The 26,593-nt window shown below is 42.8% G+C and overlaps 2 protein-coding genes across 17 annotated transcripts in view; one reads left to right on the top strand and one right to left on the bottom strand.

The window, feature by feature from the left end:
* The window catches only part of GIT2 (GIT ArfGAP 2), a 49,411-nt gene extending 32,878 nt beyond the window's left edge, over positions 1–16,533 (bottom strand). For 10 of the 16 annotated variants that reach the window (XM_026515095.4, XM_057305793.1, XM_044389922.3 and 7 more), the window contains exons 1-7: positions 16,327–16,524; positions 12,033–12,166; positions 10,409–10,521; positions 9,640–9,745; positions 7,816–7,902; positions 7,569–7,699; positions 5,452–5,546 (exon numbers count right to left, since the gene is read on the bottom strand). In XM_026515095.4, coding sequence (XP_026370880.1) covers positions 5,452–5,546; positions 7,569–7,699; positions 7,816–7,902; positions 9,640–9,745; positions 10,409–10,521; positions 12,033–12,166; positions 16,327–16,378 — 718 coding nt within the window. In that variant the 5' untranslated portion in view covers positions 16,379–16,524. Of the gene's footprint in view, positions 1–5,451; positions 5,547–7,568; positions 7,700–7,815; positions 7,903–9,639; positions 9,746–10,408; positions 10,522–12,032; positions 12,167–16,326 lie in introns of all 16 variants that reach the window. The other 6 variants (XM_026515092.4, XM_026515094.4, XM_026515098.4 and 3 more) reach the window with 2 other exon arrangements.
* A 2,353-nt stretch (positions 16,534–18,886) lies between these two features.
* Positions 18,887–26,593, top strand: part of ANKRD13A (ankyrin repeat domain 13A) — a 31,859-nt gene continuing 24,152 nt past the window's right edge. Inside the window, exon 1 of the mRNA XM_026515105.4 lies at positions 18,887–19,270. Coding sequence (XP_026370890.1) covers positions 19,175–19,270 — 96 coding nt within the window. The 5' untranslated portion in view covers positions 18,887–19,174. The remainder of the gene's footprint in view (positions 19,271–26,593) is intronic.

Below are 26,593 nucleotides of genomic sequence, written 5' to 3'. Positions count from 1 at the left end.
CAGGTTAAGGAAATCCCTTCTATTCCAAGTTTGCTAAGTTTTTTCTTATGAAGGAATGATGAATTTTATTAAATGCTTTTTCTGCATCAACTGGTAAGATTGATGGTTTTCTTTTCTTTTCTTTTAAAGATTTTATTTATTTATTTGACAGAGAGCCAGCCAGCGAGAGAAGGAATACAAGCAGGGGGAGTGGGAGAGGAAGAAGCAGGCTCCCAGCGGAGGAGCCTGATGTGGGGCTCAATCCCAGAACGCCGGGATCACGCCCTGAGCCGAAGGCAGACGCTTAATGACTGAGCCACTCAGGCGCCCCAAGATTGATGGTTTTCTTTTTCTAGTCTGTTAATATGATGAATCACATTGATTTTCAAATATTTAATTAGTTTTGGCATCCGGAAACCCTACTTGGTTATGATACATTTATCATATATATATATACACGGATTCAATCTGTTAACATTTTGTTGAGGATTTTGGTGTCTATGTTCACGAGGGCTATTTTTTTTGTGCTGTTTTTGCTGGGTTTGGTATCAGGGTAATGGTGGCCTCACAAAATGACTTCGGAATGTTCCCTACCTTTTTATTTTCTAAATATCATGTAGAATTGATGTTATTTCTTCTTCGAATGTTTGGTAGAATGGTCTCATTTTATGTGCAAAACTTTGAAATGTGAATTCCTAACACTTAAAAGTATCTACTAATAATCGTAATTGCAAAGCCAGCAAATCGCACGAGTCATAAAACATATCTGTTGAATTGTTACATGGCAACAGTTTCAGCCAGTTCACAGTACTTACCAGTGAAGTCATCTAGGTTGGAGTTTTCTTTAATGGAATGTTTTAAAATACAAATTCAAATTCTTTAAAATGTAAAATTATGTATTTACATTATCTCTTTCTTCTTGGGTAGGTGGTTGGTAGTTTGTGGCTTTCAAGAAATTGGTTCATTTTATCTAAGTTGTCTAATTTGTGTGCACAGTTACTTATATAATATGGCTAGACATTTATTAATTTCATTGATTTTTTTTCCCAAAGAATCAGCTTTTGGTTTCATTGATTTCTCTCTACTGTTTTCCTTTTTCAATTTCATTGAGTTCTGCTCTTATCTTTATTATTTCCTACCTTCTGCTTGCTTGCGGTTTACTCATCTTTTTGGATGAGTAAAATAAGCAGTAAGAAACTCAGCAGTAAGAAACTCAAGAGTTTCTTAAGGTGAAAGCTTAGGTTGAGGATTTGAGACCTTTCCTGTGTTTTTTTTTTTTTTTTTTTAAAGATTTTATTTATTTATTTAACAGAGATAGCCAGCGAGAGAGGGAACACAAGCAGGGGGAGTGGGAGAGGAAGAAGCAGGCTCATAGTGGAGGAGCCTGATGTTGGGCTCGATCCCACAACGCCGGGATCACGCCCTGAGCCGAAGGCAGGCGCTTAACCGCTGTGCCACCCAGGCGCCCCAGACCTTTCCTGTGTTCTAATGTAAGAATTTAATACTATAAAATTTCCTCTAAGCATTGCTTTAGCTGCATCCCATAATTTCAGTACGTTGTACTTTCATTCATCTGAAAATATTTTCTAATTTCCCTTGAGATTTCCTCTTAGACTCATGGATTATTTAGAAATGTGTTGTTCATTTCCATGCATTTGGGTATTTTCCAGTTATAGTTTTATTATTTTTTTACTAGCTTAATTCCATTATGGTTAGAGAATATACTTAGGATTTTAATTCTTTTAGATTGGTTAAGCTTTGTTTTATCACCCAGGATATGGTCTACCTTGGTGAATGTTCAGCATGTACTAGAAAGGAATGTGTATTCTGACAATGTGGGGTAGAGCACACTAAAATGTCAACTAGATGCAGCTGGCTGATGTTTTGGTTTCAGTTTGCTATCCCTCCTGATTTTCTTCTTTTAAATTTTATAAATTTCTTTTAAGTAGTCTCCACACCCATGTGAAGCTTGAACTCACAACCCCGAGATCAAGAGTCACATGTTCTACCAACTGCACCAGCTAAGTGCCCCATATCCTTGCTGATTTTCTATCTACCAGTTCCATCTATTGCTAAATGAAGACTGCTGAATATCTAAGAATTGTGGATTTGACCTTTTCTCCTTTTAATTCTATCAAAATTTGCTTCATGTATCTTGAAACCCTGTTGCTAGGTGTGTATACATTTAGAATCGTTACATCTTCTTGGAAAACTGACTCTTTCATCACCAAGTTATGCCCCTTTCTATCCCTGCTAATTTTCCTTGCCCTGAAAGTCTACTTTGTTTGATATTAACATAATTACTTTAGCTTTCTTCTACTATGTTTGTAGGATGTATCTTTTATACCTTCCTGCTTTTAACTTACCTCTATCATTATATTTAAAGTGGGTTTCTTGTAGACAGCGTAGAGTTAGTAGGGCTCATTTTTGGTCTTAAGTCTGTTCTGACAATCTCTGCTTTTTATTTGGTACATTTAGATCATTAACATTTAATGTAATTATCAATATGTTTGGATTTAAGTCTGATTTTGTTTAGTTTCTGTTTGGGCCTTAGGTTTTTGTTCCTCTTTCTCTCATTTTCTCTCTGTTCTGGAATGTTTCCAAGTATCTTTTGTTATCTGAGTAATTCTTAACATCTCATTTTATCTCTAGAGGTTTTGACCACCTATCATTGTATAGTCTGTTTTTAATGGTTATACTATGCGTTATAGCATAATCTTTTAGTCTACTTAGAATATTTTGCCATCTTAAGAAGAATGTAAAATACGGGGCGCCTGGGTGGTGCAGTCATTAAGCATCTGCGTTCGGCTCAGGGCGTGATCCCAGTGTTCTGGGATCGAGCCCCGCATTAGGCTCCTTCGCTGGTAGCCTGCTTCTTCCTCTCCCGCTCCCCCTGCTTGTGTTCCCTCTCTCGCTGGCTGTCTCTCTCTGTGTCAAATAAATAAATAAAATCTTAAAAAAAAAAAAAAAAGAAGAATGTAAAATCCTTACCTCCATTATTTCTTTTACCTGCTCCCCCTTTATGTTGCCCTTGTCAAATATATCACACTGACATATGCTGAAAACCCCACCAAACAAGCATTAAACTGTCATACATATCTCAAAGAATTTAGGAGGAAAACACTCTATCTACCCAGATATTTATCATTTCAGTTGTTCTTCTTTCACTCTTGAAGTTCCAGATTCCCTCTGGTATCATTTCCCTTCTCCCCAAAGAACTTTCTTTCATATTTCTGTTAGAGCAACTAGTTCTCTTCTTCATCTTAAAATGTCCTTATTTTGCCTTCATTCCTGAAGGTTATTTTCACTGGAAGAGGAATTCTGAACTGATAGTTCTTTTCTTTCAGGACTTTAAAAAATTGTTCTACTTCCTTTTCTTCTCCACTGTTTCCAGTTAAAATCCATGGTCATTCAAACAACTGTCTTTTCACATGCTGTTATTTTTCCCCTTGGCTGCTTTCAAATGTTTTGTATTTGGTTTTCAGCAGTTTTTCATGTGTCTGTGAGGATTTCATTAAGTTATCCTATTTGGGATTCTCCGAGCTTCTTAAATCTGAAGTCTATGTCTTTTGCCAAATTTAGAGTTTTGAACCCATGTTTCTTCAAATATTTTTTTCTGCACCAGGCTGTCTGATCTCTTTCTGGGAGTCTGAGGATACAAACATGACCTTCTGATATTGTCCCATAGGTCCCTGGGCTCTGTGTTCAGTTTCTTTTTCTTACCACTCTTTCTTCTCTCTGTGGCTCAAACTGGGTAATTTCTAGTGATCTATTTTCAATTCATCGACTCTTCTCTTTGTTATCTCCAATCTGCTATTAAGCCCACCTGGTGAGTTTTAAAATTTTAGTTACTGTATTTTTCAGTTCAGCATTTCTATTTGGTTCTGTTTCTCTGCTGAGACCTTCTATATTGCTCAAGAACATTCACACTTACTTTTTAAAGCATGATGTTACTATCTGCTTTAGTCTTTGTCTGATAATTCCAACATCTGTGTCATCTGGGATTGGCATTTGCTGACTACTTTTTCCCTGCAAGTCTTTGGGATTTTCTTGGTTCTTCCTATGTCAAGTAATTATAGTTGATACCCCAAATGTTCTGAGTATTATGTTGTGAGACGCTGAGTCTTCTTTAAAGTCTATGGAGAACGTTAATAATTTTCTTTTAGCAGGCAAGTGACCAGGTTAGGCTCTGCCTCCTGGGCCAAGGGGTGATAGAATAGAAAAATAAAAGCAATCAGGATTCTCCTCATGCTTTTGGTCAGAGATTTAGGCAGCTGTGCTACCACTGCTGCAGCCACAGGACTGCCTAGGGACTAGGGTGGGGGAAAAAGAAAGGAGGAAAAAAAAAAAACAAACCCAGGGGAATTCCCCCAATTCTCTGTCCTGTAGGACAGGACATTTACTGCTCTGTAGACCAGACAGAGAAGCTTCTTTGCACCTGCTATACAGTTCCAGATTTCAGGCTATCATGAAGGTTGTATCAGAAGTAAAATAAACAGGACACTCACCACCAATTTGATGGTACTTTGAGTTCCCTAATCCACTGGCCAGAGTCCTTAGATAGCTACTCTATGCTTTTGGTCCAGGGTTTTTAATTGTATTTAGCAAGAAGGAAAAGGTGGTGTGTGCTTACCCCATCTCACTGGGAACTGGAACCACACCAGAGGCTCTTAACTCCATCATACAACCAGGTTAGGGAACCACTGTATAGGTGTATGTGGGTATTCTAATCAGGGATTGACAAACTTTCTGTAAAGGGCCAGACGGTAAATATTTTTTGCTTTCTAGCCGTACAGTCTTTGTTGCTATTCAACCTACTCTTTCCTTTCCTTGTCTCTCTAATCTCTGCACCCAATGTGGGGCTCAAACTCATGACCCCAAGACTAAGAGTCACATGCTCTACTGACTAAGCTAGCCAGGCACCCCTCAATCTACTCAGTTCTGCTGTAGTAGTGTGAAAGCAGCCAGATAATATGTAAATGAATGGGTTATCTTGCAACAAAACTTTAAACAAACAGGTGACAGGCTAGATTTGGCCCACAGCCCATGGTTTGTCGACCCCAGTTCTACTTCATAAATAAACTTGGCTAATGGCAAAGTTCATTTTTGGATTCTTTTCCATTCCTTAGATAGCTGAATTCTTCAAATAACACATAAGTTATTGCTCTTCCATTCCTAATCCCATTATGCACAAGAACTATGGTGCACATTCAATTTTGGTTCAATTATGCTCTCTGATTCTTGCAATAGTTACTCCTCTGGAGCTAAAGTCTTAAAAATTAAAATTCAAGGAGTTTTGACTGACCTTATACCTTTCACATATAACTGAAAATGCTACAGTTATTTCAAATAAAAACCCTTATTTGCAATTTTCTTAAGGATATGTTAAAGTAGACATCTTGGGTAACGGTGTTCCAACTTGTTTTTCCAGGCTGACTGAAGGTGTAGAGAGACTGCTATCCTTTCACTCACCTGGTTTCCTGCCACAGAGATAGAAGGCTAGTCTGTCAGTCAGCTCATACTGTATTTCTACAAGGCGTTCTGCCAGCTCATGGTGCCCTCCTTGCCTACCAAGAGAAAACAAAGTACCATTTATATTCCTCGCCAGCCACTGGCTCTAGGATAAAAAAAGCACAGAGATGTCTTCCAAGACACCTAAGCAATTTACCAAATGTGACTTAGAATAATCAACCTTTTGTGTTAGGTAAACTGTCAAGGTCTACTTTGATTCCCACCTTTATAAACTGTTTTCACAATCTGAACTACCCCCTTCCTTTATTAATTTACAGAACAGAATACTTAATAAGGAAATGAAGGACTTATGGGAGAGATAAAGAATAACTTCATCTAATGAGGTAGAAAATAAAACTAATAAATGGTCTAGAGTAGAGGTTCATAAAGATTAAAGTGCTTTACAACACGTAGATATCCAGGCCCCAACCTCGGGAATTCTGAATCAGTAAGGATGGGATGAGTGTGAACATCAATATTTTGAAGAAGGTCTTTCCCCTAGAGGCTCCTGAGGCAGCAAGTCTGATTCTGGATGAGAGTTTAGTAACCACTTCAACGTCTGTAATTCGGGGAGAGACCGACCAACGGAATGCACAGCTCACATCTGTAGCTACTTTTACCTCCTTAAACTTCAATTTACGTAACAGAAAACATGAGGTTTGCCTTTCTTCATTCATGAAGTAAATACTTACACTATCTGAAATCTTTTTAGTAACCCGGCATATAAATAAATTATTACATTGAGAGACTATTACATACACAAGATACACAAGAGGAAACTCCAAGGGAAGTGATAATAAGTACCACGTACTGAGGGCTCTCTTCCCTTTAAACGCTTAAGTCTAGTTTCTGCCACTTTCTCTTCCCACCATTCTAAACACTGCAAGATATACCCCTGACCTACCACAAGTTTGATTTCTGAGACACCTATCTTTTTTTCCTCATTTTTTTTAACAGCCGTAAAATCAGGAAGTATGCTACAATTGATGGTACGTCATCATTTAATTGGCCGAGTTGTTCTCGTTTTTGGTGGTATATGAGATAATGATGACCTATACAGTCAGTGGAATCTTGGATCCAGGAAATACTATATTCCTCAATACCTCAGCTCTTATTATTCCCAGACACACTCTGCTCTATCCAGTAAAGTCCTCTGCTGTGCTGAACGTGCCCTGTCCATCTCTCCCTCCTGAACTGAAATCATGCCTTTCTTTTTCACTTGGAATGCCTTAGCTCCTCCTTCACATACCCAAATCCAACCCATTTTTCAAAGACCAACTAAAGAAGCTTCTTACTGACTTAGGCCACAATGAAGAAATCTTATATACACCTTTTAAGACCAGTTATCCATTTTGGCAATGAATTCCACATTATCTTGCCTCATTGAACTCTTTCACACACTTACGAATCATCTCCTCCAGGAAAGAAGAAATTCTGGGACAGCACCAGTTTTGGCATTTCACCCATTTTATCCTCTGCAGAACAGAGTAGAGTGCTTTGCAGTTGATAAAAAGTTAATTTGGAAAAAGGGAAGATGAGCCATCTTCTATCGTTTAAGTGATATTCAAGACTAACTTATGGATTTGTTTATTCTTCCAGCATTTCACAACGTTTTTAAACCAAGAAGAAACTTAAAAGAATTTTACAGCAAGCACCCAGACATCTGCTACCTAAAACCTACAATTAACATTTTACTATTACTTGTTTAATCGCCTACCTATCTGTACAGATCTGTTTTTAAGTTCAAGCAATGACTAAACGTATTAAACTGAGGAGTGGGTTTTGCAATTCTTGATACTTGTTTTGGACTCTGCCTATGGCTCAAATACCATTGCGTTAGAAGTCATGTGAAAGACTGGAAGCTAAGCACACGCGTTAATGGTTCTACCTCCTCTGACTTTGCCAGGCTCTGAGCTCATAGGTATTTGAAATGTCTTCATCTGCAAAATGACAGGATGTAAATCCTTAACTTAAAGGGGTTAAATGTTAATCATACACAATTTAGCCACCTCACAATGAATCATACCCAACATAAATAATTCCTCACCAAGGCAGTGACAAGAATCTAGGTCTCTCACCTTGCATAATCCACAGGAGTTTTTCCACTAGAATCCTGTGTGCCTGGGTCTGCTCCATATACCGCCAATAATTCTGCCTGTAAAATCTGCCCTGCTTTGGAGGCAACATGGAGTGGGGTATTTCCTTTTTCCTAAGAAATATTAATAAAAAGTAGACAAACAACCAAATTAAATAAAACTAAAGGCTACACAAACACAACCCACTTAATTTCAATTTAGTATCTGAATCAATCCATGCTCTTCTCACAGGGTGAAAGAAGTTGGCTTGTGCTCCTAAAGATAACAGCCTCAAACAGGTTTCGAGATTCCCCGTTCTCACGCTTGAGTGAAGTTGCTGAAAAATACAAACCAAAAAAATATCTGTTAAAAGTGTAAAGCATGGTATACCAGAACAGCTGGCAGATCATTTTAATACACATTATATTAGTAATAATCAATAGTTATTTAGCTACTCAGGTCCCAGCAGCACTCTCTCCCTTGCTGGTCACAACTACCCCTAGGCTCTAAGGTGGGCCCAGGTCTACTTTACTGATAACAAGGGTTAGGAAGGCGGATCTGCCCAGATGCATGATTTGTCTAAGTGGCACAACCAGACCCGAAGTGAGAGGCGGTATGAGAAGGTGGGTGAACACGGCTCTGAAGTCTCAAAGACCTGATGTTCAAGCCGTACACCCTTAAGTTGTGGGACCTTGTGGAAGTTCTTTAAGCAATGTGAACCTTAGTTTCTTTAGCTCTAAGATGGTGATAACGATGCCACCTATTCACAGGGTTGCTGTAAGGAGTCGATGATATAACCAAGTGCTTAGCATGGAGCCTGGTACACAGGAAATGCTCAAAGAATACAGCTGCTGTTATTATAATCATCAGTATTATTTGTTGTTATTAGTGAACCTAGGGCTTTAGGGCTGCGTATCCCACACCGTGTGAACTACAGGATTCTGCCTTATAGCACACCATCTCCACAACACCATTCTTGGCCTTGTATACAATACTTTTAACAAAGTCTTTCAGGAGGAAATAGGCCTGTGTTTATCACATTCCGTACCACTGCAGAAAAGCTCTTACACATGAAGATGAGCTGCTTTCCTTCAAGTCTAACCTAGAATTGTCTAAAATGCAATAACCCTTATTGTAAGAATGTAGAAATCTACTCCAGCATCTATATCTACACCTTTTTCTAAAATTAATGTATTTAATATTTTTAAATTGTGGTAAAAAACCCATGCCAGGGGCGCCTGGGTGGCACAGCAGTTGAGCGTCTGCCTTCGGCTCAGGGCGTGGTCCCGGCGTTGTGGGATCGAGCCCCACATCGGGCTCCTCCGCTGTGAGCCTGCTTCTTCCTCTCCCACTCCCCCTGCTTGTGTTCCCTCTCTCGCTGGCTGTCTCTATCTCTGTCAAATAAATAAATAAAATCTTTAAAAAACAAAAAACAAAAAACCCATGCCAGGTCTTATTAATTAGCAGAAGTAACAGTTATATATATTCTGTGCAAAGTTTAAAACTCTGATTGTGAGCGCCCATGCTCTGTGTGAACATTTCCTAAGAGCAGTGCTTTGAAAATAAAGATGCATATTTCTCATGGCATCTCTCAAAAACATGCAAAGGCCCACATAAAGAAAACCACTGACTCATTTTACAAGTATAATAAAGAATCCCAAGCACTACAACTTTGAGTCATCCCGCTTCCTGAAGATCGTACTCAGTATGGAGCCCAGAAACCCAAAGAGGTCCCTTTAACTTTCTAGTCCCTTCTAGAATCAAACTCAAGGATGGTTCCTATTTCAAAGTTAAACAAAAAACTTATAGAAATATAATTTTAAAACCATATCTGAAAAATACAAATCATTTTCTAGATACATAGTTATTTTTCCTCTTTGCCCTTGTACCTCCCCTAAAATGAATGGCTGCCATTTGAACTAAAATTAAAGATGAAACCAACTGCAAAAAAGGCTATTATTAATTATTTAGAGTACAGAAAGGTTTTTTTTCCTTTTCTTCCTCTAAGTTTTTTCAAACATGACAATATACTGTTTCATCCAGCAGTTTTAGGGATTTTAAAAGGTGTGCCCACCTTGCTAAGGTCTTTGGCAGTCACGCTGTCATCATCCCGGCAAGGCAAGCGATGGACAAATGCTAACATCTGATACTTGGCTCTGATGAATTCTGCTTTATTAGGACTGGTTCGGGCGGGGGGGGGGGGGGGGCGGAGAAAACAAAACAAAACAAAACAGAACAGCTCACTTGCAGTTCAGATGTAACATTCCCCATTCTTTAGGCTGTAAAAAGAAGAGGAAGTGACCCGCATCCCCTACTTGAGAAGAAAATGAACAATAGTGAAATAAGTTCCAGCAGGAGTTTAAGACCTGAAGTCTCAAAACATTAATTAGTCATTCTAATGGCCAAGACTGCAGAGCGCTTGCTTTTTAGAGCCTCTCTCTCTTCTCTGTAATTTTCTTAATTGACCTAGCGGCCTTGTGAGGAAGCAGTGTTACATCCCATCCTACAGGTCAGACATCAGGCAGACTGCAGTCCAGAACCGAGATTTCTGGTCTGACTGCCTCTTGTCTGAGCAACTAGGCTTAAATCGGATTACAATAACAGCCTCTGAGCCTTAGTCTCAAACTGGAGAAGCCACTGACTCGTGCTGTGCAACCATGCAAAAGCGATGGTCCTGTGCCCAGCCTTGTTCTGCATTTCTATAGCAAAGAGCTCAGTGCACAACTGGAGTGTAAGCACCTCCTGTACCGCCCTTCTGGAGGCTGGTCCAAAGTAGCTGCACTCATTTTAGTGGGCCCCATGTGTTATGAAGAAATAAAAGTATTTATAAACATTCCACTCACTGTACTTTATCCTGTGGATTAGCTTTACGTCTTCCGCTCATAATAGAGGCAGGGTCCAGCAAAGAATGCTCCCATATAGAATTAGCACCATTATTATACAAGGTTTCAACCATCTAAAACCAAGCAGTATAAAATCATATTTTAATTTCTTTCCACAAATATTCACTGGAAATTGTAGTGACTGAACTGGGAAAACCAAGCCCCACTGAAATATCAGCATCACGGGGGGTGTCCTACAAATCATTGTTTTCTGATTCTAGAATGAGAAAGATGAACCTTCTATGCAGGATTCAGGTCTGACCAGGAGGATGGCTAAGTACCTAAAAGGGTTTGATTGTTTTTACAGATTATGAAGGAAGAGCACTCTGACACTTTGGGGCAGTGTTTCCCAAGCCCGATCGTTCAAATACTAATTTCAAGATTCTTAACAACCCATGTACTGTCTAGACTTTCCGCCTAAGATTTTCCTTTAAATCCACTCATTTTTAAAAAAACTTTTACTAGCAGTTATGGCTTGATGTGCTAGTTAAAGTTTTCCTATAAACATTAAAATAATGCAACTGTTAAAATAAATATTTGAGTATTACCTACATCTGTCTTGAGTACCACTGGTGGTTCATGTGCCATACTTTCGGAATTGTTCTTTTAGGGTCAAGCCTGGCATTTTAAACTACTCATCTCTGGACTTTCTTCAGGCCCTATAATGAAATCTGTAAACAAAGACCTGAGAGCAGTAAACACCCACTTTCACATGAGAAGGAGCTGTTAGAAACTTCTGAGCAAAAGTTATTAATAAATCATACTTCCCAATTTCATTTCAAAGCGTGACTCCTGACACAGCCCCATCTGTTTTCTTGCATTGGTGGAGACACTGTCACATCAGAGACCCAAACCCACTTGTTCTGGCCCATGGGTTTATACAGGCAAGTTTAAGGGACATGTTGAGCAGCTGCCACAGATTTAGTAAAATATGTACTCAAGACAAATGAAGGCGAAACACATGCTTAATTCTGACTTCCAAACAGAACTTGGAAGAATGTGCACCCCAAAATAGAAGTACAGGTGACATGACATTCAACCCCAAATAAAACAAAGAGTTCACGTGACACTTAGCAGGGTGTCGGGCATTCAACTGAAACCTGTTAACCCAATTTGGTCTCTAACATACAACAAGAATTTCAAGAAAACTTGAATCAGATGTTTCAGAGATTTCTAAGGAATCTCACTCCATGCTTCCATCAAAGCAGGAAACGTAAGAAAAAGTTCCTGAGACCACACTTTTTAGAAACATTATTTGTGGTATATGGCAAAGATGGACTGTTTAAAAACAATTTCTGGTGACAGTCCAGAAAATCAGCGATGAAATGTTACCAAGAAATTTTAACAATTCTTTTTCTATCTACAATTGAGCTTTTGGGACAAGATTGATTTGTTAGGAGGGGAAAAAAATCTTAAATGAGGACTTCAGTTCTTACATACAGTACTAATAGGCACAGCACCTCTATTCAGTTATGATTCAAACATTCTTTTAAGATTTAAAACGTATAGTAGGAGAAATTTTAGTTGCTAAAACCATGAAGCCTAAAAGCTCAAATTACAAACCGTGAGAATTCTTACTCTTTACCTGCAGCAACGTGGGAGGCCACGGTGTGTGTTTCAGATGCCTTACTTGAGAGATGTGGCGCCCTAGGCTCCGATGGACACTGCAGCACTCATCACATATAAAAGTTCCCCTATTTACTGATGCCCAGGAAGGATCTGGAAAGAAGAGCAACATCTCAGTGGTGAGGATACCAGGTGGCTGCTAAACGGCCAGATGGCCAAAGATGACTGAGGTTTGGTTTTTCAGAAAAATGAGACATTTCTGTTGTTAGAATGCTAGTCAACACACCAAGCTGGTGAGCCTGTCTGATGACACCACCTATCAGGGCTGATTGGGTACCACATTAACTGAGACTAAACACATGAGCTGAAGCCCTAAATAAGCGGTTGTCTCCTTTCTGGTCCAGGGCCACAATCTGCAGCGCTAATGGGATCTACCATCTCGGATGCGTGCTCCTTCATTCAACGTAGAGAAGCCAACTGAGAGGGTACGGGTGAATCATTTCAAACCAGTCTCCACAAACAGCAAGATAACATAGCCAGGTCAGTGAATAATCTGCACAGCATTATCTGAAGCGAATGCGGAAGATGCTGCTGCCGTCATCTGCTGCTTTCCCCCCCGCACGGCTCTAGGCCTGCCAGAGAGCTGCGAGCAACACAACAGTAAACTGCTTGGCTGTGGTGGCTCGGAGGACACACTGAGGAATCGGGCCCTCTCTGCTAGAAAATGTCCTAGGACATCCGTTAGTTGTTTCAAATAAACTGCTGAGGCCCACCTCGCAGCTGATCTGAAAGAACAGAAGCTGGAATAACAGCAGCTTCGAAGAGGCAAAGATGTAAAATAAAAGTGAGTCGTATTTTTGGTGCATGTACAATACTTCTTCCCCACCAAATCCCATGGAGCTTCAGCAGACATCCTTTGAGACGAGGAATAATTCGTACTTGGTAAGCAGTGAGAATAATCCACACTGGGCAAGTAAACTGAACACATACTTAGAAACCCCAGATACAAACAGACTTTCTATATTTCGTCAGATTCACAATGGGGTGACAATAGGTGCCACTCAAGCTGCCTGGTCCAAGAGTTATATTTAGAAATTCTTCAATGTCCACAAAAATCCCTAAAATGCATGTACACCATCTTTACCATTTTTAACAGTTTATTCAAATCCTTTCCAACCATATAATGAAAAGTTCCGAGATTTCAATCAGAGACAAATCCTGGGGGTCAGAGAGTGTGGTGGTTGAGAGGGTGGCTCTGGAGACAAGCAGTCCAGGGTTGGAACCCCAACTCTGCCACTTCCGGCACAATAACCTCAGATAAGTTATTTTCTTGAGCATCCTCACCACGGATCAAATGGGAATAACAGCATACCTCAGAGGAGGGGGCATACAAAGGGTAAAGTTCTTTGCATATAGTAAGTAGTCAGTAATGTCAGCTGTTAGAACTTTTGTAAATTATTTTCTAAGTACCATTCAGATATTTTCAAGGGGCTGCTGAAATTCTTGACAACCGGAAAAAGTTTTTGATTGCCAATACTTAAGACATCAATTGTTTCAGGTGAATACTATTACTATAGTGAAAAATCTCAAGTGGAGTTTTCAGGTAGTCCAGCTCAGAGAACAATCTATTTAAAATGAACTAGATTTGGGGCACCTGGGTGGCTCAGTCAGTTTAGTGACCTACTCTTGATTTTTGCTCAGGTCAGGATCTCAGGGTCATGAGATCAGGCTCCAAACTCAGCATGGAGTCCACCTGGGATTGATTCCCTCCCTCTCTCCCTCCCTCCCTCCCTCCCTCTCTCCCTGCCCCTCCCTGTGTGTGTATAGGAGCGTGCCCGAGCACACACCTGCTGTCTCTCAAAATAAAATAAAACCTTTAAAACGAACTAGACTCATTCAAAAAAAAAAAAAAAAAAAGTAAAATATTTGCTAAGATATGATCATGGTCAAATGTTGCCATGAAATAAAACAGAAACAGAACAATTCAACAAAGTAAAATTCTGTCAGTACTACTATGCTATTCTGAAATGCGAAGACTGAAAACATCAAGATGAAAGATCCCTACAAAGATACATAACAACACTGCTTTTTGTAGTTTGGTACTCATACTACTACTTTAAAAAAAAAAAAGACTATTTTGAAGCATAGCTTTGGTTTTCACATATCATTCAGAGGATTCACAGAGTTCCTGGAGAGTTTAAATAGGAATAAGACAACAAAGATTTAATACACATTAAGAAAGGTTCTCAATTAATCACTTTAACATCATGGCTCAGAATCCCATGGAAAAAATATTAGAATGTTCACAACACAGTAAAATCAAAATCGAGTTCATACGAATGACGTTGGTGAAACCCTTCCAGTTTACCTACGTGTTCTATGCTGGGGCTTCTTCCCCAGACTCCAGGAACACCACAAACGGACTTCAGAAATGTCTGCGACCCCATCAAGAAATCATGAGTTCTGTATGAAAGAGTGACTACATGTGCCTTTTCTGGGGAGAAGGCCTTAGCAGTCATCAGAATCTTTAAAGGGACCCCTAAGAGAAAGAGGCAACTCTCTGGGGCTCTGCAGAAAAGGCAGTACAAATTCCTAGCTGCTCAAGTTCACACAACATTTCAAGGTAGCCTAATTATATTCAAAACAGGAAGGAAGTGACTCAAGTCTCTGTAGATTAGGCATTTGAGACAACAACGAAAATGATACAATGGAAGAGAGAGTGTTCTGAAATATGCACGAAATGCTGCAGAAGGGCAAGACAGTCATTAGCGTGGATATGGAGAAACAGTTTTCCTTTTCCCCCATCACCTAATGAGGAGTAAGAATACATATTCCAAGAGGAAGTCTGCATCTAGACTCATGTGAATCAAACACATCACAGAAAGTTCAACTGAAAACAAGTAAGAAAATAAGGAAGTGGAACAAATAACATTTTCAGAGAATACGATGGAGTCTGTATAACCCACACTGACTTGAGGTCCTCTTTTTCAACTCCCCTACCCCCTTCCCCATCTGCAAAGGAAACTGGTAACCCCACTTGCACTACACAGGTCATGAAAGAACCACATAAGGTTTGACTTATCACAGTACTATTTAAAATCAGTCTCCACTGCCACATAACAAGATGAAGCGCAGAACAGTTGCAAAAACACTGGTGTTCAATGATTTAATTATGATGGTTAATTGGACTTTGTTGTAACCAAAGAAGTCAGCTTGCCTCTGAATTACTTCAAATTTCAAAACAGGTTAATCCAAGCACCAAGAATAGCATAGAGACCTGTCAATTCAGTTTCAATTGCTAAGAGGGATCTGAACTCTGAATCTGAAAACTCTAAATCCCTTATGCAAGGGAAGAATAGTTTTGACCTTTCAACATACCCATATGCCTATCCTGCCTGAATGCCCAAATGTGTCTATTTGCCAGTGATTTTGTTTCGTAGGTTGTAATTAATGTATGATTTAGAACCTCAACTCTAGCTTTAAGAGACCGCAAAGGTTCTGTACTAAACAACGCACTATAAAAAAGAAAAAACTTAGATGAGATTATCCTAAGAATATCCATTGACTTCCTTACCACTAAATGTGGTTCTCCCAATTATCTCCATCAGAAAAATAAGGAAATTAAGGCTAGGCCAAATGAAATCACCAGCCCAAGGTCACCCAGAGACAAAACCTAGTTTGAACCCAGGCCGTTCAGATCCCAAAACTCAGACACGCACTGCCTCGCAAGCGCTTCTTGTGTTTGCAAGACCCTGACCTTCTGGAGGTTCTCCCCGGTGGAGGTGGAGTGGAAGCCGGGATCTTAGGAGCAGGGAAATCATCTACGGGGATCCCCTGGAGAGTATCAGTGGACGGAAGTGGCGAGTGCACCCACCCCAGGCAGGGCCCCCTCGCGGGGAGGGGGTCGGGGGGAGGTGTTGCGCCGGGAGCTGGGGGAACACCTGCAGCCTCTGGGGGCCGCAGCCGGGAGAACGCTCGCATTTTACTTCTGTAATTGGCCTTCCTGTGGATTGCCCAAGCCCCTTCCTGTTGGGGAAGCAGCCTCGACCCCGCAGCCTCCCCGCCTGGCCTGGGACAGAGGGGACTAGAGGGGACCGGAGGGGAGGGAGGGGCGGGAGGGCGGCGGCCCCCTAGCCCGCCCGGCTCTGACAGGCCTGGGACGGGTCCCGCCCCGAGGCCGCCCAGGTTCCTCCTCCTCGCGACCCCGGGTGTGGAGTTCGGACGCCGGGACCCGCCCGACCCGAGGGGGCGGCCCCGGGGCAGGGGTCCCTTGAGCAGAGATGAGGGAAGCGGGCCCGGCCGGTGCGACTCACCCGGACCGCTGCAGTCAGCGCACACCTCGCTGCTCCGAAGCCGCTTCGACATGGCTCCCGCCTCCCACCTGCCAGGAATCAGGGTCCCCGGGACAGCGAAGGCGGCGGCGGCGGCGGCGCTTCCGCTCTAACGGGTCCCCGCGGCGGCGCTGGCGGCGGCACCTCTTCCCTCAGCGCCTCGCAGCCGCGGCGCAATACGCACGCGCGGGGAGGTGCCCTTCGCCGACGGGCACATCATGTGACCGGAAAGGGCACACTGCCTTGTCGCCATCTTGAGTAAGGGCAGATATGTGCCCAAGCATTTTCTGCCCGGCTTATATATTTTCTTCAATTTGGTCTAGCTTTGGAAGTCCTAGCACTGATTAATACCAGGGGAAGCAGCTGCAGCCACAAGTTTCCTGCAGCAATCAATAGTCAAGTCACTTAGTATAACTGGTCAAATTCATTCACTTATTCAATAAATGTTTATTGAACATCTACTGTGTTCACACATACTATTCCAGGCGCAGAAGAAATAACAGTGAGCAAAGAAGACAAAATTTCCTTTTCTCACGGCGCTTACATTCTACTGTGGTAGAGCTACAATAAAATAAGTAAAATTAGCAATGCTAGGTGTTTCTTTGGCTGCAGTTTTAATCTCATGTGCAAAATGGAGCTGATGTGTCATCGACCTCTAACGCACGATTTTTTTCTTTTTTTTTTGGCATGTCTTGCTACATAAGAACGATCTTTTTGCATTCTTAAAGGGTTGTAAAGAAAGAAAAGGAGAAGAGGAAGTGTATGAAGACTATCTGACAAAACTCATATATGGCCTGGAAAGCTAAATATTTACTATCTCGCTAAGGACAAATGGAATAACTTCCAGAAAAATGTGGTGTGCCTGTCCCATAGTAAGCACTCAATAATAGTAGCTCCCACTATTATTGGTATTTGGTATTACTATTATTTTCTAATCACAACTTTCTGTTTTTGAGAATAAGAACAGATGACCTACGGTAATCTGCGGCATGATGTGAGATAAGCACAATGAGATGAGTTTAATCAGTGTGAATAGAGAAGAGATGGGGCCCTAATATTAATGAATATTTATTGTAGATATTATATGTAAGCACAGCCATGATCCCCATTGGGATATATCAGATGCCTATTAAGGGCCAGGCATTGTTTTGACTTAGATATTCTGGGAAGCAGCCATTGTGGAGTTCTTCAGCTCATGAATAAGAGAGATGTTCAATAAACATTGAATGATGAAGAGAAAGATTAAGTTGCATAAAGATTCTGGAAAGCTAGGAAGTCCTGGAAGAGGTCTTAGAAGCCCTGGATGTTGGTCTATCTCTCCATTTTGACAAATGTGTGGTGTAGGAATAACTGCATAATTCCCACACATTCCACAGTGAGAGCCTCTGGGTGCCGTCCTCACGCTCCTGCATCCTGTTTCAGTTCGCAGACTCACAAATCTTCTGGACTCAACACATGTGGAGAATGGATTAGGCCAGGATTCTTGAACAGCTGTTGTTGCAGGCATCTGAAGAGCTGGATGCACACAGGCAGGGGAGGGAGAAGGTATGCTTTCAGGATGCATTGAATAACTTCACCCAGCTCTGTGGGCTAGTGGTAGACAACTGTGCCAAGAGCTTAGGCTGGTAAGTAGCTGTAAATCGACTTGGCTCTTTATTGAATCAAAGTCCTGTAGTGTCTGAGGTTGAAACCCAAAGAATGAACTTAATATTTGCAGACTGTGATCAAGTCTGGGTATTATCTATTAGTCTTTTTAGCCATAATCCCAAACTCAAGTGGCTAGTTTTGAAAATAAATGACGCTCAGATGTGGAAGAACCACCATCATAGGTACCTTTGGATCATAATCCGGTTTGGTGTTCAGATAGAACAGTGGTTCTCAACTGGGGATGTTTTTTCTCCCCCAGGGGACACTTGGCAATGTCTGGAGACATCTTGGCGGGGGAGTGCTATGGCATCCAGTGGATAGAAAGGCCAGAGATGCAGCTCAACATCCTAGAAAGCACAGGGCAATCCCCACAGAAAGAAAATTACTGAGTTTACAACGTGCGGATGTTGAGAAACCCTGAGGAAGAACAATCCCCTTGTTATGCAATTTCCAATGCCACTTCTCTAGAGTTTCTAATTCCCCCTTTAAAATTGTTGGTGTTGCCCACTTCCAAAATGGCTTCTGGCCAATCATGGAAGCACTGCCCAATTCCAAAAAGGCTGCAAGGGAGTCTGTAACTGGAATGGTTTGGTCCAGGCCCCAGCTGCCACCCTCTGAACTCAGAGCGGATGGAAGAGGCCCAGTTGTGGACTGAACCATATGAGATCGCTGGAGCAGGGGGAAAGGGGCTGGTGACGGCTGGGCCGAGTTTTCCGTGTCGAGATTCTGAGCTAAGGGAGAGAACGTTACCTCTGTTTTGGGATTGCACTTTGTTTCCCGGTGTGTAGTTGGGGGTGGGTGCAATCGGGTCGACTCCGGGCCGCGTGGCTGACCGCGTCTCTCCCCGCCGCGGCGCGCGGTGGTTCGCCCCGCGTACTTCCCTGTTTGGGGCAGTTCGGCCCGCAGAAGTCGGTTCTGGAGCTGTCAGCGCGGGCGGGAGCGCGGCGGGGCGCGGGGTGGGCGCGGCCGACCCCGTCCCCGACCCAGCCCGCGACCCCCGACCTCCCGCGCCTCCCGCACCCGGCCGTTGCCCATCTCTCCGCGTACCGCGCCCGTCTCTCGCTCGCTTCGTTCTCTCTCTCTCTCTTGCCGGCCGCCGGCCGGGCGGGCGGGCACAGGAGACCCCGCCGGGGGCTGAGGCTTGGCAAGCGGGCGGTGAGGGCCCGGCTGCGGCCTTCTCGCCATGTCCTCGGCCCGCGAGAGCAGTGGCCACTTCCCCTTGCACCTCCTAGTCTGGAACAACGACTACCGGCAGCTGGAGAAGGAGCTGCGGGGCCAGGTGAGGGGCGGGGCGGGGGTCCGCCCGCAGCGAGGGGGGGGGGTCGGGGGGTCGCTTCGCTTTCCTGAGCCCATCTCCAGCCCTCTGCCTTCGGGGCCCCGCAGACCCCTTCAATTCTGCAGCCGTGGGACAATAATAATAAGAGGACATGTATCGGAGTGCTTACTGGGTACCAGGCCCTGTACCGAGGGCTTTAGGAACATTATTATTATCTTTTTGCCTTCCCAACAATCTTAGGAGGTAGGTACTGTTAGTATTACATTTGCCAGAGAAGGAAACTGAGGCTCTCAGAGGTTATGTGCCTTGCGCAAGGTCGCCCACCTAATAAATACCAAGTCGGGATTTTAACTCTGGCCGGCTGGCTCCAGAGTGCCCTGTCTTAACCAATTAGGCTCTCCTGCCTCTCCCAAAGAGGTGAGAACGGCACACGCTGCTCACCCCACCCACCCTTTTTGAAAGGAAGGGCTTGGTTGGGTTTGGAGTCCAGGTTCTAACTCGCCCTGTGACCTTGGGCAAGGCATTTTCCCTTTCTGGCCCAGGGAGGCTGAGACATACCAAAGTTTGAGAATCAGGGGTGCACAGGATCCTTAGAATCCCTTCCTGTTCTCAAGTGCTTTGAGTCCTTGTCTTTTATTTATTGCCATCTCTTTAAAGCAGTGGTTCTCAGTTGGAGGTGATTTTTGACACACACCTCCCCACCCCCAGTGGTAATGCGTGGAGAAGGGTTTGGTTGTTACCAGTAGGGAGTGGGTGCTACTGGGATCTTAACCCTAGAGGCCAGGGATACTGCTCACCGCCCTACAGTGCACAAGACAGCTCTCCACACTGAGAATTACCTGGTCCGAAATGTCAGTATTGTTCTGCTTGAGAAACTCTGCTTTTAAAGGCATCTCAACAATTCTGGGAGTTATCGGTGCCCTCAAGTTACAAGCTAACATACTTAGCAGTTAGGATAAGGATCTGTAATTATTTGGTGTAATTCTTGTTGACTTTGAAGTCCAGATTTTTGAATGGCTCAAAAGCGATGCTGCAATTGTCAAGAAATTTTAGAGAAAAAGCACTTTTGGTTGGCAAAAATTGAGCAAGTCAGCATCACCCCATTTGGTGAATGGTTACTGCTAAGTGTGGGTTCTTGCACCCTGCTATATTTTTAAAAAATCTGTTGAGCATTTGCTGGAAGTCAAGAGTTGCTCTTTTTTTTTTTTTTTCCATTTAAATGCCTGTCCAGACAGAATAAACTTTTATTGTAATAGTCATTGGTCTTAATTAGCTCACGCCCCCAGAGTAGATGATTCACCATTAGGTGTCCCAGAATACCTGGTGATTTCATTCCCTTTCTGTTCCTAGATGTGGCGCAGAGGGAGTCCTCCGTCATTTTGTTCTCAGCTCTAAGTGTTCTCACCTTGGACACTTGAAAAATGACCAGGCAGTCCTGCTGTTGTGCATCTGAACTTCCTCAGTATGGGGGCCTCCCCAGCTTCTTGGGAAATCCTGAGATAAAGTACAAAGACAGTCACAGAACTAAACTCCCTTTCGATAGAGAAGTTCATCGCCATCGTTAAGCCACATACTCTTTCGATACTGATTTCTGAAAACAGCAGGCTTTCTCTTCATTGGAGGTGAAGAAAAAGAGCTTGAATGAAGTGCAGTTTTTCTTTATGGAAGAACTTGTTTGATAAGAACACAGTCTTGGTTTACAATCTAAACTGTGGCATAGTTGAATTCTCTCCTTTTCCTGTAGGCTGTAATTCTTTGGAAGTTCTCTGTGCCTCTTACCTTGAAAAATGTTAAGGACATCTGTGATCAGAGAATTATAATTCTGCAGCAGGTTTTCCTGGAGTAAAATGATCCTTCACACCTTATACTGTCAAGGGGGGGGGGTGTCAAAGGAAGAATATTCGTACTTGCTAATTATTTGGTTTTGACTTTGTTATTGGTTACCCCTGTCGATCATTTCATAGTACAGCAGCCCTCTCTAAGAGGTGGTTGAAGCAGATTCATAAAGAACAGCTTCACCGTGAGAGCTTGGCTGTCGCGACCACATAATCTAATCTCAATCCTGAAACTTGTCCATTGAAGGGGTAGAGATGGGGCTGGCTTCAGGGCCGTGCTACCTGTGCTCAGGAGGGGTGTGCTTGGTATAATGCTCTGCTGTCATCATCTTGAAATTCTTTTTTTAAGATTTATTTATTTGAGAGAGAGCGCGAGCGAGCAAGAGCAAGACAGCCTGGGAGGGGGCAGAGGGAGAGAGAATCTTGAGCGGACTCCCCGCTCGGCGCGGAGTCTGACTCGATCTCACAACCCTGAGATCTGACCTGAGCCCAAATCAAGAGTTGGACCCTTAGCCAACTGAGCCATGCAGGCACCCCCACCGTCTTGAAATTCTTAATTATTTTTTTGAACGAGGAGCCTTGCATTTTCATTTTTCACTGCGCCCTGCAAATTATGTAACTGGTTCAGGGTTAAGAATTTATTCATTGATATCATTAAAATATGTGGCAGGAAATATTTTGTTGCTTTCATATTTGTCAAGACCCTCTTGATTATGAAACAACTACGCACTTCTGTGACTTGGAGGCAGTTGGGTTAATGGCCAGTACTAATACTGATAACGTTGTGAGCTTGGGCAAGTTATTTACCCTTGCTGAATTGTTATATCATCTGTAAAAATAGAGTAACACTGAAAGCCTACCCATTTGTCAGGCATTGTGTTGAAATGCTTTCTGTGCAACTTGAGATTTAATTCTCACACCAGTGCCCTGGAGTGAATGCTATCGTGATTCCCATTTTACAGATGAGGTGGGGAGGCTCAGTTGCATGCTTCGCCAGTGGCTGAACCAGGGTGTGAACCCAGAAAGTCGGACTCTGTCCTAATGCTGTATTCTTAACCCTTCCATTCTGCTTCTTTCCGTAAGAGTCTCTCCAGGGCAGGATTGTGGAAAATAAGGCAGAGAATAGTCTGAAAGCGCAGGCACATAGTAAAGGAGAGTAATCCTGTTTATCATCGTTGCTGCTGTGATTATTATAATCTTCCTGGGCATTCAGTTTCTTTTATGTATGCTCCAGTTTTTCTGCAAGGAACATGTATTGGCTGCATAGTTAAAAACAAAAAATTCCTATCGCCCCAGCAATACAAGCAGCTGTTTCACTTAGCGTTTTGTTTGCCAGGAAGCTTCTGCTGTCTGTTCCTTCATTCCTTCCATCCCACGAGTGCGACTGGAAGCAGGCACACTGGTAGCTGTAAGAATTGTATTTTGTTCTAGGAACAGCAGCACGGAAAGAATCAAGTTTGTCCGGCTAAAGAGGATAGGCGTGTTTCCGAGTGTGCGTGAGTCAGCCCCCACCCCAAGGTCTTGCTGAGAGCTGCAGTGTGGAGTTTGCCAACTCTGTAGATGTTTCGAGCTTTCCATGTTGGCTCAGCAGGGCTCTTTATTAAGTGCCTCTTAACGCATCAGCTCTACTGTCTTTAATATTCAGTGGGGCCTTGAAGTCGGTGCAGCGGAAATGATTTGTGTCATGGTTATGCTGTTTGTCATTTAGCTGGAGAGGTCTGTTAATCATCCCTGGCCTTCTTACGGATGCTGGGAGAATGAGTGCACACTTAAGGGGACATGTGCAAAGGTCCGTCAGTGCACCTTAGATGGGGGGAAACCCAGGACCGAGTAGGGTGGAGGGTGGCAGATGAGGCCCGGCTCGAGGGCCAGCCCCCCGTGAGGAAGCCAGCAGGTGAAAAAAAAGTACCCCATAGGAGCAAGAGGAAGAGGATGTTCTAGGCGGCAGCAATCCTCAGAGCTGTACGGGGAGCTACCCTGGGGTTCTCGCCCCAGTCTGCAGCAGGCCGAGTGGGGCACTGGGCACTCATACAGCTTGGTGCCTGTTGGCTGGAGGCCTGCCAGCAGCCAGGGGCCAAGCCTCCCAGAGGAAGAGCTAGAGCCTGCTCTCACGGGCTCCCCCTTGGCCCTCGGGGGCTCAGGCTTACTTGAGGGAACTATGCCTGCCTGACTTGGGGTGGGGGAGTCAGTTCGAGCCGCAGAGGACCAGAGCAGTGTGAGATGCACAGGAATGAGGGTAGCCTCTCTGGAGAGAATGGAAGGTCAGTTAGCAGCCTCTTGCTGGAGCCCCCCCCCCCCCCCCCCAAGAGGTAACAGTGATAGTTGGTGAGGCACTTACATCGTGCTGGGGACGACACAGAAGGGTTGGGTAATGCACCGGACGCTAGTCAGGGGCCTGGACGTGGGCCTGTTGTCTGGCTCTGCATGCAGCCTGCACTCAAAGCTTGGCCTTTTTCCTGCCTCCGGAGAGCAGCAGGCTGCAAACAAGGCTTTGAGCAAGCAAAGTCGGTGGGCTTAAATTAGCAGTTAGGATGGGGACCTGCAGAAATCTCACTGCTTTTCTTTTTTGGGGGCACTATTACAGTGTGAGGGGGTGGGTATTTTTAATTTGGTAGAGTTCATGACTGAAGAGACATAAAGGAAAAACTGAAATGATCCGCTTCCAACGTGAATTCCAGGTTAATTCTGAAAGCTCTTGCTCACCTAACTAATGTCCTTGGTTGGAGACCCTAAGCCCCACTATGAACTGTAAGGAAATCTGGACAGATCCCTTTTAGGGGGAAACTGACCGCTTATATACACTCATAATGTGGGTGTATGATAATAAGAGCTAATTCTTCTTAGTGCTTCTTACAGGGTTAGGTATTAAGCCTTTACTCTTGTAAGAACTCTGTAAGGTCGGGGTTTTCTATTCCCAGTGTACAAGGCAGCAAACGGAAGCTCTGAAGAAATTAAGCAACTCACGGAACAGTATACAGATGCTACATTCGTTTCCCGTATTACATAAAGCACATACGTCCATAGGTTTTTTCAAACATCTTTATTGAGCTATATAATTCACTCATCATACAATTCACGCATTAAAGTATATCATTCAGTGGTTTTTAGTGTCTTCACTGAGTTGTGCAACCATCACCACCATCAAATTCCGGAACATTTTCATCTCCCCAGAAAGAAACCGCGTACCCCGTAATCGCTGTCCATTTCCCATCCACCCCTACACAGCTCCAGGTGACCGCTAATCTACTTGCTGTCTCTCTAGACTGGCCTGTTCTGGACATTGCCTGGAAACGGAATCCTACGACACGTCGCCTTTGGTGTCTGGCTTCTTGCACTTACCCTGCTTGTGACGTTCATTCACATTGTGGCGCGTATCAGGCCTTTGTTCCTTTTTACGGCCGAGCAGTATTCTGTTGTCTGGGTGTACTGCATTTTGTTTATCCGTTTACCAGTTGATGGATATTTGCCCCCCCTCCCCCCAGCCCTGCTACTTTTTGGCTATACAAATAATGCTGTATGCAAATTGTGTACAAGTTTTCGTATGGGTGCATGTTTTTACTTCTCTTGGGTAAATACCCCTGAGAGGAATTGCTGGGTCATATGGTCCCTCTGTGTTTGACTTTTTCAAACTGGCTGCACCATCGTACGTTCCCACCAGCAGTGCGCGAGGGTTCCAGTTCCTCCACATCCTCGTCCACACTTGCTGTTCTTTTTTGATTGTAGTCGCCCTGGTGGGTGTGAAGTGGCATCTCATTGTGGTTTTGACTGACATTACCCTAGTGATGAGTGAAATTGAGCCTCTTTTCACGTACTCATTGGCATTGGCGTATCGTCTTGGAAGAAATGTCTATTCTAGATCCTTTGCCCATTTAAAAACTGGGTTGTCTTTTTATTCTTGAGAAGTTCGAGTTCTTCCTATATTCTGGATACTGACTAGCCCTTTATCAGATAAATGACTTGCACATATTTTTTCCCCTTCTGTGGGATGTCTTTTTACTTTCTTTATGGTATCATGTGAAGTACAAACATTTTCAGTTCTGATGAAGTGCAATTTCTCTGTATTTTCTTTTGTTTCTTATGCTTTTGGTGTCGTATCTAAGAAGGTTTTACCTATCCCAAGTTCGCAAAGATGAACTCTGTTTTCTTCTAAGGGTTTTATTGTTTTAGCTCTTCGATTTGGGTTTATGATCAATTTAGAGCTAATTTTCATGTATCATATATTTAAAATTTCATCCTTTTGCATGTGGATATCCAGTTGTTCAAGCACCATTTGCTGAAAAGATTATTCTTTCCCCATTGAATTATTTTGGCACCCTTGCTGAAAACTAATTGACCATAAATGCGTAAGTTTATTTCTGGACTCTTAAATTCTATTGATTCTATCTTTATGCCAGTACCACACTGTCTTGATTGCTGTAGATTTGTACATAGTTAAGTTTTGAAACTGGTAAGTGTGAGTCTTCAAACCTTGCTCTTTTCAAGATGGTTTTGGCTATGCTGGTCTTCTTGCAATTCCTTAAGAATTTTAGGATCAGCTAGTCAATCTTTACAAAAAGCTAGCTGGAATTTTGATAGGTATTGCATTGACTCTGTAGCTTAGTTTGGGGAGTACTTTTTTTTTTTTTTAAGATTTTATTATTTATTTGAGAGAAAGAGAGCATGAGCACAGGGGAGGGTTAGAAGGAGAGGGAGATACAGACTCCCTGCGGAGCAGGGAGCCCAGCGAGGGACTCAATCCCAGGACCCTGGGATCGTGACCTGAGCTGAAGGCAGATGCTCAACCGACTGAGCCAACCCAGGTGCCCTCAATTTGGGGAGTATTGACATCTTAAATATTAAGTCTTCTGAACCATGAACGTGGGATGTTTTGCCATTTATTTAGGTCTTAATTTCTTTCAAGAATGCTTTATAGTTTTCAGAGTATATGTTTTGCACTTTTGTTATTTATTCCTAAATGTTTTATTCTTTTCGATGCTATTGTAAATAGAATTATTGTCATAATTTCATTTTGAGTTGTTTGTTAAAGTGTATAGAGATACAATTGATTTTGTTTCATTTTTAAAAATTGAAGTATAATTAACAGACAATGTTATGTTAATTTCAGGTTCAACAGTTCTATATTGATTCAACAGTTCTATATGGTTTTTCAGTGCTCACCATGATAAGTGTAGTCACCATCTGTCACCAAACAACATTATTATATTATTACAATATTATTGAGTGTATTTCCTATGTTGTACTTTTCATCTTTGTGCCTTATTTATTTTATAACTGAAAGTCTGTATCTCTTAATCCTTTTTATTTTACCCGTCTCTCCCCTCCCCTTCCCTCTGGCAACCACTAGTTTGTTCTCTGAGAAATATAATTGATTTTTTTTTTTTAAGATTTTATTTATTTATTTGGCAGAGAGAGACAGCCAGCGAGAGAGGGAACACAAGCAGGGGGAGTGGGAGAGGAAGAAGCAGGCCCCCAGCGGAGCAGGGAGCCCGAT

The sequence above is a fragment of the Ursus arctos genome, unplaced genomic scaffold (genome assembly GCF_023065955.2).
Source record: "Ursus arctos isolate Adak ecotype North America unplaced genomic scaffold, UrsArc2.0 scaffold_34, whole genome shotgun sequence".
Taxonomy (NCBI): Eukaryota; Metazoa; Chordata; class Mammalia; order Carnivora; family Ursidae; genus Ursus; species Ursus arctos.
The sequence above is the reverse complement of the archived record's forward strand: the minus strand, read 5'-3'. Positions and strand labels throughout refer to the sequence as shown.